Genomic DNA, 13,702 nt, shown 5'->3' on the forward strand with positions numbered 1-13,702 from the left:
TACACAGAATGAAGCAACTTTTGGATTATTTTTAACACATACTGTATTTATAAAGAGACAATCTATTCTGCAGTGCTGCACTATAAATGGGTGAATACACTGAACATACAGATTACATACAAAAAGACAACCAATAACAATACATAAAAGAGGTAAAGAGGTCCCTGCTCAATAGAACTTAATACAATCTAATTGGAATTGTACAACTGTTTACATTTATGTTGGAATATTATACAATTTTCTTACCCTTCATGCACTGATGTTTCCGTTGTGTTTTTTCATGAGTTTCTTACTTTATACCCTCTCATTATCTAAAATTTCAAGCAAAACTGAAGTAATTATAATCCTTCAGCCCATTAGTAACCCCTGATCTGAAATAACCTTAGAACTTTATTTAACTCTGTCACTGCACACATTCAGACCAGGTTTCAATTATAGCTTTTCCTTAATACTATGCTAATGCCCATACAATAAATTCTCATGTAATTTTTTTTCCCTTTTTTTCACCTCTTGCTTTTCTCTTTTCCCCACTCACTTGAGCGTTAAACTATTCTGATTAGGCCATTCATGCTAAAATGGCTTTAGCACATTAAAATATAACTAAATTAGTTTGCATCCACATCCCAGCATGAAGTATTGAATCATTTACTCATCTCTTGCTTTTCTGCTTTTCTCCTTTTCACCACTCACTTCAGCTTTAAAGCATTCTGATTAGGCCATTCATGCTAAAAATGATTTTAGCACATTAAAATATAACTAAATTAGTTTGCATCCACGCCCCAGCATGAAGTATTGAATCATTTACTCATCTCTTGCTTTGCTACTTTTCACCACTCAGTTGGATTGAAACCCTTCGCTGCGACCATTCATGCTACTAAAATGAGTTTAGGACATTAAACTAAATTAGTTTTCATCCCTGCCCCATCATAAAGTATTGGCTTATTTACTATCAGTAGTAAAGTGCAAATTCACCCATATTTTATTCATAATGCAGTTTTTCTCTCCAAAATTGCAGTGTAACTGTGCCCCATATGCGTCAAAACTGGCATTATGTTGGTATAGGCATTCGCCATCTATCAGTTGCCAGGTACATACACTTTGCCTGTGAGTGCTATTTGCCCCTAAATTACAGGAGTGCTGTCTACTGGATGAAATGTGTATACCTTGGAACAGCCCTTGTGAATAGACGTGCACCCAATTATTAATTTGGGCAGAAAAAGTAAGTGCGGTCTAATTTGCATTTTCAAGTGCTACTTGCCCCTATATTACAATAACAGGCATGATGACATTATGAGCAATGAAACTCCAGAGCAAGAACTTTATATAGGGTGTTGTTGACATGCAAACTGCTGCATAGTTGTTGTCAAATGATTTTATTGTACGATCATGCAATTTTTCTACGAATATAAAAAACTTGGAAAATTGCTCTGGAAGGTCCCCATAGGCTAACATAGCACTTCGGCAGGTTTAAGTATTGAAGTCAACGTTTTTTTAAAGAGACAGTACTTTGATTATCGAATGGTCGAATAGTCGCGTGATTTTTACTTAGAATCGAAGTCGAAGTAAATTCGAAGTCGTAGTATCCTATTCGATGGTCGAAGTATCCAAAAAATTACTTCGAAATTAGAACTTTTTGTACTTCGAAAATTCACTCAAACTTAGTAAATCTGCCCCTTAGTGTTTTGGCCAATAACTGTTGAGCTGGAAATTGAATGGGCAGCAAAATGCTCATCATCATGCTATGAGCCAATAATAAATACATTAACATGCATATAATAATGACCTCTATGGAGGTAGTGAGGTCAGAGTTTGTCAGTATATTGTGCAGTTGACAACTACAAACTCCTTTTTTTCTCAAAGTTACTAAAGCATACTAAAACAAATACATTAATTATATGAACTTGAGTGTTTGAGCTGTTCATGGTGTTTTGTTTGTGACCCGTAATTTCAGTTTTGTTTGCTGTTATATATTTTTTTGTATTGTAATTATGGTGATATGCAGTTTCTATAACTAATGCCATGTATATTGATAACAACCACTGGATTTCATTGATGTGTACAGCACAGAAAACTATTACATAAAATGCATTAATTCGCTCCCCTAATTCCCATAGTCATATAATTGACTTGAAGTCTTATAAAGCTAAAACTGATTTGTTTAATCAGGGCTCATAATATGATGCATTGACCAACATCCTGAAATAAAAAGGTAAAGTAAAGGAATGATGTAAACAGTCCAAATTTCCCAAGATTCTCATACAGTAAGTGAATACAAATATTCAGCGCCTCCCCTGCTGTTCAGAGCTGAAATTGTGAGCATTGATCCTTGCAGCTGCTGAAAGGTTTTTAGTGCAGGGAGTTCACATAGAGAGAACAACTCCCCAACTATGATTGAGAATGTAAGGGAGGACTTACAGGTAGGCAGCAGCACATCCATCTGTTGCTGAACAGATACACATTTTGAGAATTACATCTTTATAAAAAATGCCTGAAGGTTATCTAACCCTAAACAAGACATTGTCATCTGCTACAGGAAGCAGCGCTCATCTCAGATTCCCGAATGGCAGCGATGCTTTGTACAAGGAAGAAAGTGCAGATTTATCCCCGAGGCTAGAAGTATTGGCAACAATTTCTGTCACATACGCTGTGATCATTTCAGTCGGTCTCCTTGGGAACACCATACTTATCAAAGTATTCTTTAAAATCAAATCCATGCAGACAGTTCCCAATATTTTTATCACCAGCCTTGCATTTGGAGACCTGCTGCTTCTGCTGACATGCGTTCCAGTGGATGCTTCTCGTTACATGGTAGACACATGGCTATTTGGGAGAATGGGCTGCAAGATTTTATCCTTCATTCAGCTGACTTCGGTTGGAGTGTCAGTCTTCACTTTGACTGTCCTTAGTGCTGACAGGTGGGAAAATATTCTGTATGTTATCATTGTTGATATTAATGACTCATTATTCTGCTTTTGGAATGTCATGAGAGCTACAAACCCCAAACCTCAAAAATAAGGCAATGCCATTCCTAGTTTAATATTTCATTGTTATCTGTTTTTTTTCCATTGTAACAATGACAAAGTACACCTAGTTCAATACTGAAGGCAAAACAATCCTATTAGGTTTTTACATTTTCAGTAACATTGTAGTGGGCTTAAGGCATGGTGTTCCAAATTATAGACTTCCCATCTGTTATATATTGGAGGGCTATAAATTGTCAAATACACCCTGTCTACATTCATTCCTGGTTTGTGTTTCCTATTCACTTAAAAGAATTGCATTTTACTCTTCTATGGGCCAGGCACTCAATGGACTTCAGTTAGTGTACCAAGAGGGGTGCAGATAGTTGGCAACTGGAACCACATGCTTTAACAAATGAACCAGTCCACTAGCACACGACTTGTGTACAGAAAAGCCTGGACCAAAGATGGCAAGGGAAGTCTATGCTCCAGTGGTGGAGATTCAGGATTGCTCCCTAAAGGCAAATTTCAAAACTGCACTGATTTGGGTTTAACCATTAATACATAAAATGAGTTACCTGAATAAAACAAGGCTGTGTGCCTCTAGTAAATGAACACATTTTACAAGGAGGGACCCAACCTTACATAAAGCTTTAATTGAGAGAGGACATCTGTGTAAATCATGGGGCAGTCTCTCACACACCATACATGTCAGTTTAACTCTTTATACATGTGCATTGCAGGTGGTACATATAGGGAAAGGTTTGGATTCTTTGTATCCATGTTGATTGTCGATATATAATGTGGGATTCTAAAAAAGCTTTTCATACTACACTGTCCACAAGTTATTTTGTGGTGAGCATTGGCATCTCAATAAATGAATACAATTGAGCCTGTAAAATACTGTGTGTAATTTAGTATAAAATATTTATTGCTATATGAAAACAATAATCACACACAATCACAAAAACTCAAAAAATTGGAGATTTTTCGACATTATTTATACCTTAAGGATGTAAAAAAATACTCAACCTGTTGAGGTCCTGTAGAAGTCAATGGCAGAGTTCCTATTTTCCAATTTGAAGATATTATGGTCTGCGCTGGGTTTCATACGATAACCTGAATATTTCACGAAAAATTCTGACTTTTCGGTCGTCAAAGCCAGAAAATTTAGATTTTTCCTGTGGCAATCCGAAAAAGTCCCGGTTATCGGGGGACAATCCGAAAAAGTCACAGTTTTTCCTGATCTAAATATTTCGGGTTTTCTTAAATGATAAATAAGGCTAAATCATGGATTCTAGTTTGGTCTGATTTTGATAACGCCTAGAAGTATTTAGAAATGTCATAAAATTGTTGAGAATGATTACTGATCTGGTGGTTTCAGCTTAGATTTGTATGCAGACAAATTCACAGATAAGGGCAATCTTAGGGCTAATTTAATAAGATAGATGTTAACATTACACCAGTGCAGTGGCTCATAGCAACCAGTCAGTTCTTTTCTTTTACTTGCGAAAGAAGAAACAATAGGGAGCACTCACAGACCCACGTGCAGCTGCTGTGCTGCTACGTGAGAAGTGCTCCCGAAGCGTATGTCCATCAGCCAAATCTTGAAACCACAGAGCACCAGCAAGTTTAAAACATCCGTTTATTAGAAAATTGTTAAAAATTGAAAACAGAGCGTAATGAGCCAAATAGCTCCATAGCTTTGACGCGTTTCGTGGAGAACTCTGCTCTGGTGGTAACTGATAAACTATTAACTCACTAGTTGCTATGGGCAAGAGCACTTGATTTAGCATATATTGTAGAATGTAAATTAACACTCTTCACAGCTATGCTTGCAATATGCATGCTGTTGTATGGGGATCTGAAGGAGTTAACCATCGTTATATCTCCAAGCACAAATACACTTTTTTTTCTCAGTCCCTCTGCTGCATCTTATGACCAAAAGTCTACAGCTGTACTGTTGTACAGCAATTGAGTCAGTACCTGATATTATTATTCTATTTACATTATTATTATATCTTTATAGCGCCAACATATTCCACAGCTGCTTTGCAGAGATTATACATAATTTATATTGGTCGTGCCCCCGTGGAGCTTCCTATAGCTGTTGTTTTGGGTAACACAAACAATAGAAAGGAAACATTGTAACTATTGATCAATATACTAATTATTTTTCACATTCTGCATATTTTATAGTAGTGAATATTCAAATTAACCCAGTGATTTTATGCACAGGTATAGAGCTATTGTGAAGCCACTGGAACTGCAGACATCAGACGCTGTTTTGAAGACATGCGGCAAAGCTGTTTGTGTCTGGATTATCTCCATGTTACTTGCTGCTCCTGAGGCAGTATTTTCGGATTTGTATGAATTCAGTAGCCCCGACAAAAATGTGTCCTTCAAAGCTTGTGCCCCTTATCCTGTTTCTGAAAAGCTAATGCAAGAGACACATTCCCTGATGTGCTTCTTGGTGTTCTACATTGTTCCCTTGTCTATTATCTCTGTATATTACATACTTATTGCCAAAACTCTATACAAAAGTACGTTCAACATGCCAGCTGAGGAACACACCCATGCCCGTAAACAGGTTGGTCATACCCATTCTATTCATATAGAGCTGAATGTAGCACACAACTGGTAAAAAAACAAATGGAAACTAAACTATGGAAACTGAGTCATAGGGGCAAATTTACTAAGTGGGGAATTGGCTGTCGCTAGCGAAAATTTGCCAGAAATACAATCCGCATGGACATCACCAATTTATTAACAGGTGTAGAGTGCAATTCACTAGGCAAAGAGTTCATCGCTAACGAAGTTTGTACCCTTTTGCCAGGCGAATTTTTGCTGAGGCAAACGATCGTTACTCTGGAAATCCATTAAGGTTATACCTTGCGAACTGATAAGATGAATCTACATCCTCCTCAATCTTATGTCAGTGACATCATATCCTGTATGCTGAAAAGTCATAAAAAAGTTTTTTCATATTTTAAAGTGGGATTGTGTTTAAAAGTTGTAACTGTTAAATATATATTTTGTTTACTTCCAAGCTGAGGGGCATGCCACATTTTTTTTAGGGTGGGCTCATGTCTAGGGCAATAGAGGATCTCTTTTGTCTTTATTTTGCTTTCTTGGACATTTTTAATAATAAGTATTTACCAATATCCCTAATAAAGACATATACTGTATATGACCTGTATGTACCCATCCTATTCAAATTGACCTAAGCGTAAGTGTGTTAACGAAGTTTTGCTTGGAAGAAATGAACGCTAGCGAAAGTTTACTATGAAATGCTTGCGCTGACTTAGTTTGCCAACCTTCACCAGTGTTCGTCTGCTGTGACGTAACTTCACATTTTGATGAATTAGCATATGCGCTGCGAATTAACGTGTGATAAAGTGGTGCGGAGTGTAGCAGAGCCTTCCAAGGCAAAAATTCGCCCTTTAGTGAATTTCCCCCTTAGTTGGGGTGCAAACTGACTTACCTGCAAATTTTCAAAAATGGTGAGAGATGATTTGTAAGTCAGGGGATATTTTCAGCAGATTTGGAAAAAAACATGTACTTTGTTCGCTAAAGCAACTATACCATGAATAATCTAAAAGGGCAAATGTATTTAATGACAGACCTGTAAAATGTTGAAAAGCCTGATTATAACTTTGAAGTCAGTTTTATGGGGATGGTGTCATTACGATAAAGCTATTATTTTGTTGCCTAGATTTATAGTCACATTTCTGTTTTATATAATGATTATTCAAATGTGGAGAAAGTGCTAAAGCCAGGTACATTGCTCATGAATTTGCAACAGGAGAGTCTTTCCAGATAGAACATCAGAAGCTGAAGTTACTGATGCAGGAGGCGTCTCCTGATACTTCTTTGCTCAGATCTATAACTCACTGCAGCATAAAACTGAGCAGAGAAGAGCCAGAAGATGCCAACTGCAACAGCTTCATATTCTAGCCAGGAAGGGGTGCACCTTTTGGAAATTCACACTCAGCAGCACTTTTAGGTGGGTAATTCAACTTAAAGTTCAAGACCTCTTGGCACCTATGTGATTATCTTAATTTGTATGTTCTTTCTATGAGTTATTAGGCTTATATTAGACATGCAAAGTCTCCTCATTCAGAAATTTCTGATTTTTTTTCTCTCCTTCTTCCTAGATTGAATCACGAAAAAGAGTGGCAAAGACGGTGCTTGTGTTGGTGGCCCTCTTTGCATTTTGCTGGCTTCCTAACCACATTCTCTACTTGTACCGATCCTTTACATATCACTCAGCAGTGAATTCGTCCATCCTTCACCTGTCAGCCACGATTTTTGCACGGATTTTGGCTTTTAGCAATTCTTGTGTCAACCCGTTTGCACTTTACTGGCTTAGCAGGAGCTTTAGGCAGCATTTTAAAAAGCAAGTTTACTGCTGCCCAGAGCCGCCTCTCCAGTCTCAAACAAGCCCAACCCACAGCAGTACAACAACTGGGATGGCAGCTACTAAGGGCAATATACAGATGTCTGAAATTAGCTTTACTTTACTGAGTGGTTATGACATTAAGAAAGTGAGTGATAGCATTAGTCTAAATGATAGCAGATAACTCATTATATCAACTGTGTTAACTCTTTCTCTACAAAGATTATTAGACAAGGTTTATTGAAAAACATACAAAAACACAATAATACCTACATTAAGCACACATTCCTGAGATTTTCAAAAGATTTCTAGCTCCTGTTTAAAAATCCAACTCATAACTTTTTTTTTATTCACAGAAAATGGGCCACCTAGGTTAATTGTTAATTCACAAATGCCAGTTGTCTAATGAAAATGTTAGAGCTAGTTAGCTAGTAAGATCAAGATCGAGATATTCTAGAAGGCAATGGAAAGAATTGTATTAATCCCATACATGCTAAAGAGATTGCAACAGAGAATGGATAAAAATGCATTTTGGAAGTAAAAAGAGGGACAAAAAATTTTTTTCCGCATGTAGCGCAGCAATTTTTTGACCACACCCCTTTCTGTGGCCACACCCCCTAATTACCATGTTTGTTTTACAAAATTTGGCAGGTTTGGAAAGTTTGAAAATATTTCTCCTTATCTAAACTGTGTTTTTGTGTCTCAAAATTGTTACAAAGTATCTTATTTGCACCTGTTAGCTGTTCTGGGCTCTCTGCTAAAAGCCAATTAAGTGAGAAACTTTGTTTCTTTTTCTGGCTGTTCAGTGCAGAGAAAAGAGGGACTTTCCAGTACAATTGAGGGACTACAGGTTGAGCTGTCAAAAGAAGGACTGTCCCTCCGAAAAAGGGACAGTTGGGAGATATGAAAATGGTATAAACTCAAGACAAGCCAGTAAGATCATTGCAGTAACTTGGAAATGACCATTACATTAACCCCAGATGTAGCAGTAAGATCACTCTTTAGGGGGAAAGTGATTTTTTCATGATTTAATATTATTAGCAACAATGTTTTTCTTAAATCTATTTTTGACTTACCCTACATTACAGCAATTATAAAAAAAAGTACTCTGATACTTAATATTTAAAAAAATCTTTTTTTTATAGAATGTTTAAAAAACAAAATTTCTGCATAGATTATAATGGATTATTCCACGTCCCTCAAACACAAACACTTTTAGGTGAGAAAAATTTAATAATTGCTTTAGCAAATTTTATAAATAAGCCTTATTACTAGCCCCTTGTGCACAGCAAATTTACAAAGAACTGTATGGAACTCATATATAATGATCCTGCACCCTAGCTGACTCGACCATTTCTACATGTAAATACTGGAAAAAGAAGAAATTATCTGTCAGATAAAAATACATTGTTGTTTTTATATAACTCAAATTGACCATTAAATATTTAATACAAAATATAAGATATTGCCAGCAAATACATATTCAGCCCAACAACTCTACCTCAACTTTTTTTTTCTAGTACAGGTATGGGACCTGTTATCAAGAATGCTCGGGACCTGGGGTTTTCCGGATAATGGATCTTTCCGTAATTTGGGTCTTTATGCCTTACGTCTATTAGAAATTTATTTAAACATTAAATAAACCCAATAGGCTGGTTTTGCTTCCAATAAGGATTAATTATATCTTAGTTGGGATCAAGTACAAGCTACTGTTTTATTATTACAGAGAAAAAGGAAATCATTTTTAAAATCTTGTATTATTTGGATAGAATGGAGTCTACATTCCGTAATCCAGAGCTTTCTGGATATCGGGTTTCCGGATAAGGGATCCTATACCTGTAGTACAAAAAAGAAACCCTTTTAAGGAGAGAGAAATATATTAAGGATCTCTACATCTAATCTGATTGTGCCTACAATAAAAAAAAATAAAACAAAATGTTCTAAAAACAAAGACCAGACAACTCTTGCAAAGAAGGAGGTCCTTGAAAACCTAACATTTGATATGCGACTTGTGGTATGGTGAATCTTAGCACACAAATACAAAGTGCAGGGCAGGGTGCAACCCTGCAAAAAACATCTGACAATTTTTTTGCACTTTGTAAAAGAGGCATTAGGTCTGTTGACTCTTCTCTATTTTTTTTATAATACACAAAAGCCATGAATATCCTGTAAATTATATCCTTATAAACGGTGAGTTCTGATGTCATCAGTTATAAACGGTGAGTTCTGGTGTCATTTCTGTCACGTGACTCACTGAAACTTGTGTGTTATAATAAATAAAGTACCCCCAGTTGCAAAATATGAGGATATTAGAAGTTACCTCGGAGTTCCATGACCTGTATAAAAACACTCGGCCTTCGGCCTCGTGTTTTTATATGGTCATGAAACTCCTCGGTAACTTCTAATATCCTTATATTTTACAAGAGGGGGTACTTTATTCACTATATTATGGGTGTGAAAAAGAAAATGAAATGGCTCTGTGCCACATCCAGCATGCAGTCATTTGCATTGTATTCACTTTAACAGCAAACTATACTAACCTATAATACACTATTCATTGTGGGTTTGATTAGTGACAGTTGTAAGCTATAAATGCAACAATTGTGCAAAATGCTTCAAAATTTTGTTTAAAAAATGCTTGTTATTGTTTTATTGCACAATGATGCTTTGCAGTGTTTAATACAATAAATATATTCCCTTACACCTGTCATCTTTATTGATATGGTATGTTGGAGATCCACTAACAGGTCATTTTTATCAGTAATCTTTGAAATGCGACTCTTCAGTCAGCATGATGTGAGTCAGAAGAAGTGAAAATGGGAAACATGTCAGATCCCATGTCATCTCAGTTGAAAAATGACAAATTAGAAAATAAATTGCTCTCTACATGAAACCAAATGGCAACATCTGAAGGACTGATTTACAAATATTGGTGCTAAATTGTGCAATTGCCAAAAGCAATCAGTTAGGTCTTTGCTTTCATTTACTAACTTGTAGCAGCCTATTCAAAAATAATTGCATATTGGTTGCTATTGGCAACCACACTTGTGCAATTCAGCACTTATGTTCGTAAATCAGTATTTGTTATGCTTCCTGAATCCCCTCAATGAAATGAACGCTTTGCTCATGCTGAATATAATTTAATCCATTTTAACAACCCACCGTGACACCATTATTAACATAATATTTATTTAAGAAATTTTTGACCTCCTACACAAGCAAAAAAGAGCATCTATCACTCCCAGTAGACTTCCCCCACTGGAGCTGTGGGCTGGCAAAAAGCACTGTGCAGTTGGGGGAATCCATGCCAAGGCTGAAAATGGTGCAACCATGTAAACTTTACCTTGGTCTGCTGCCAGCTGTTCTGCTATGCCACATTATACCATGTGCATGCAAATTTTACACATGTGCATATATTTCTAGTGCTATATGCAAAGGAGACATGCTGAAAGCCTGGCTTAATTGTGCATATGTAAGTATGGCAGCTCACAGCAGGGCATCATGGCTAGCAGAAGCTCAAGGTAAAGGTTGCCTGGTCACACTGCTGTTAGTCTCACTATGGAGACTGAGATATTTAAGCCTGCAACTCTAGCAGTAGGTCTTAGATCTCAAAACAGATGAAAAGTATATCAATTAATTTGTATGCACTAGATCACATTTTTACATATTTACAGAGATACTTCAGAAATACTGAACATGCTGTTTTAATATAGCAAGTTTACCTCTTAAATGATTTCCTCATGGTTAACTGTTGATTGATATGCTATCCTAAAAAGTATGGCTGACAAGAGGAAGTAGTGAACAAGAATGGTGTTTCTTAGTAAATAAAAAAAAAATCCAGTAAATTTTCTAGCACCCTTCCCCGACACCAGATCTCCATTCTTCTGGATCAAAATGTATTTTTGGGCAATACATGCAGAGATATTATCGGCAGCTGACAGAAATTCTCTAAGCAGAGACGGAACTAGGTGGGGGCGGGCCCTGGTGCGGGCCGTGCAGCCGGGCCCCGCCCCCCACCCTCTTCCGTGCGGCGCTGCAGCCGCTGCAGTGGGCGCGAAACTGCTGGGGGGGCCTGTGAGGGTGCGGGCCCTGGCCCAATTGCACCCTCTGCTCCCCCGGTAGTTACGCCACTATCTCTAAGCTGTCCGATCGACTGAATGATTGATCATCATGGCACGAAAAATGTCGGGACACTCCACACATGGCTGGCCATAGACGTACAGATTTAATCTATTCTGACTGTGTGTGGGGTGTCCTGACATTTTTCATGATGATCGGTCGTTCAGGTTACAAAATTTCTGTCGGCTGTCGATATCTCTGCATGTATTGACGATTTTCAGTGGGAGACTGTCACCAGCTTTTGGTGGACATAAACTTTTGTACGATTGCTGTCAGGGGCAGAACATTGTTTGATCTGTTCTTTTACTACTTTATTTGATCTGAAACGTTAGTGGCAGTTCAGGAGATGGGGACGTCCGTTCGTTTGTCTGATATTGCAGGTAAATCTGCATGTCTATGTCCAGCTTTAGTTGCAGCAGCATTACGGGTACTTGAATGATATTATAATATACAGGATGCGGGTGAGGTATTATTGAGACGTAAACAGTTGTATGGGAGTGAGAAAGATGTTGTTGCAGCACCCATTAACTTCTACTTATGCTGCCTAATTGTTATGTTTAGGGTAGCAGAGGATGAGGAGAGTACAACAGTGCTTCATTAGCAGAGACTCATGCAGCCATTACACAACAGTAACTTTCACTATCACTTTTAAGATGACAGGAAGTATGCACGGTATGTTTTGAGATGCTCGCCTAAAAAATTGTATTGCATACCTCCCAACATTTTGGAATTAAAAAGAGGGACAAAATTTTTTTTTCCGCACGTAGCGCAGCAATTTTTTGACCACACCCCTTTCTGTGGCCACACCCCCTAATTACCATGTTCGTTTTACAAAATTTGGCAGGTTATGAAAGTTTGGAAATATTTCTCCTTATCTAAACTGTGTTTTTGTGTCTCAAAATTGTTACAAAGTATCTTATTTGCACCTGTTAGCTGTTCTGTGCTCTCTGCTAAAAGCCAATTAAGTGAGAAACTTTGTTTCTTTTTCTGGCTGTTCAGTGCAGAGAAAAAAGGGACTTTCCAGTACAAATGAGGGACTGCGGGTTGAGCTGTCAAAAGAGGGACTGTCCCTCCGAAAAAGGGACAGTTGGGAGGTATGGAATTGAATTGAGCGATTTTCTAATATTACTATTCGAGCAACATGTTACGATTCCAGTCCTTATCTAGATATGCCAAGTTTCCTTTCCCGAACCCTTATCTGCCAGTGAGCACTTGCTGCTCTTATCTAATTAGTACCTCTGTAGTTTACAGGAGCTATCCAGTCTACGCATGCGTAAAAAAAACCACAGCACAGGCGCGAAGCATTGGTTTCGGACCTTCAAGGTTTATGCGCACGCGCGTTTACGGAAAGCATCTGCGCACGCGCACTAGCCGCCTGGAAAGTAATCCCCCCTTGTAAGAACAGTTTCGTTGCTTGGGGTTCCCATGTCCTCACTCGGCTCTGCAGGTTGAACCTGGGAAAGTGTTACGACACGGGGTATAACGAGGCCTTTTATGAACAGATACGACTTCAGCAGCTGAATGGAGAACGCGAGGTGGGAGATGGTCAGGACCCTTACACGTACCGGGACTCCAGTGATGGCACGGAGTATGAGTGGGACGTGGAGAAGAAAGCCTGGTTCCCAAAACTAAGGGGAGATGGTACTAATCAGTTTTCGTTATGTGATGCTGTTTTTTTTATATTGGATTCCCTCCAGACGGTGTACTACAACTCCCAGCACCCCGCTTTGGGCAGCATGTGAGATTGGAGACTCCACACGAGCCACGAGTGAGGCATGAACCTCAGCATTCATTCCATTAAGTTGCTGGACTTAGAGTTGCCTGCAAACACATTAGGAAATGAAATGTACTCACTGCATGGATTTAAACATTGCTCTTTATAGCACTTTCTGTGGAACTGCTCCTAGCATCCACCTTTACAAACACAGACTTGTAATTGAACTATATATATACTACCCTGTAACTTGGGCAGCCTTGGTACATTTGTTTACTTTTTCCTTAGGCTTAATATGATCATGTGTGGCATCAGCTGTTATGTTGTTAGGTTTCATAGTAGGATTTCTTCTGACAGGCTGCATCAGAGCAGGATCAGAAATGGCCACCGGATATAACTTTTACCCCACCTTTATTAATATGGCCCTATGGGTGACCAAAGTAGTTTAACTAATGTTAAAGGGATACTGTCATGGGAAAAATTATTTTTTTCAAAATTAATGAGTTAATA

At 38.0% G+C, this 13,702-nt stretch overlaps 1 protein-coding gene and 1 pseudogene across 1 annotated transcript; both read left to right on the forward strand.

Moving 5' to 3' along the window:
* Positions 1–2,306: 2,306 nt before the first annotated feature.
* On the forward strand, positions 2,307–7,952 carry brs3.L (bombesin like receptor 3 L homeolog). Its single transcript, XM_018231631.2, has 3 exons — positions 2,307–2,915; positions 5,199–5,550; positions 7,118–7,952. The coding sequence occupies exons 1-3, from the start codon at positions 2,485–2,487 to the stop codon at positions 7,541–7,543; spliced, it is 1,209 nt and encodes a 402-aa protein (XP_018087120.1). The 5' UTR covers positions 2,307–2,484; the 3' UTR covers positions 7,544–7,952.
* Positions 7,953–10,860: 2,908 nt separating this feature from the next.
* LOC108698920 overlaps positions 10,861–13,702 on the forward strand; it is a 29,478-nt pseudogene continuing 26,636 nt past the window's right edge.

The sequence above is a fragment of the Xenopus laevis genome, chromosome 8L (assembly GCF_017654675.1).
Source record: "Xenopus laevis strain J_2021 chromosome 8L, Xenopus_laevis_v10.1, whole genome shotgun sequence".
NCBI lineage: Eukaryota > Metazoa > Chordata > Amphibia > Anura > Pipidae > Xenopus > Xenopus laevis.

Coding starts and splice junctions, on each gene's coding strand:
- brs3.L (XM_018231631.2), top strand. CDS start 2,485: ATGCCTGAAGGTTATCTAACCCTAAACAAGACATTGTCATCTGCTACA. Junction 2,916..5,198: donor ACTGTCCTTAGTGCTGACAG/GTGGGAAAATAT, acceptor TTTTATGCACAG/GTATAGAGCTATTGTGAAGC. Junction 5,551..7,117: donor ACACCCATGCCCGTAAACAG/GTTGGTCATACC, acceptor CCTTCTTCCTAG/ATTGAATCACGAAAAAGAGT.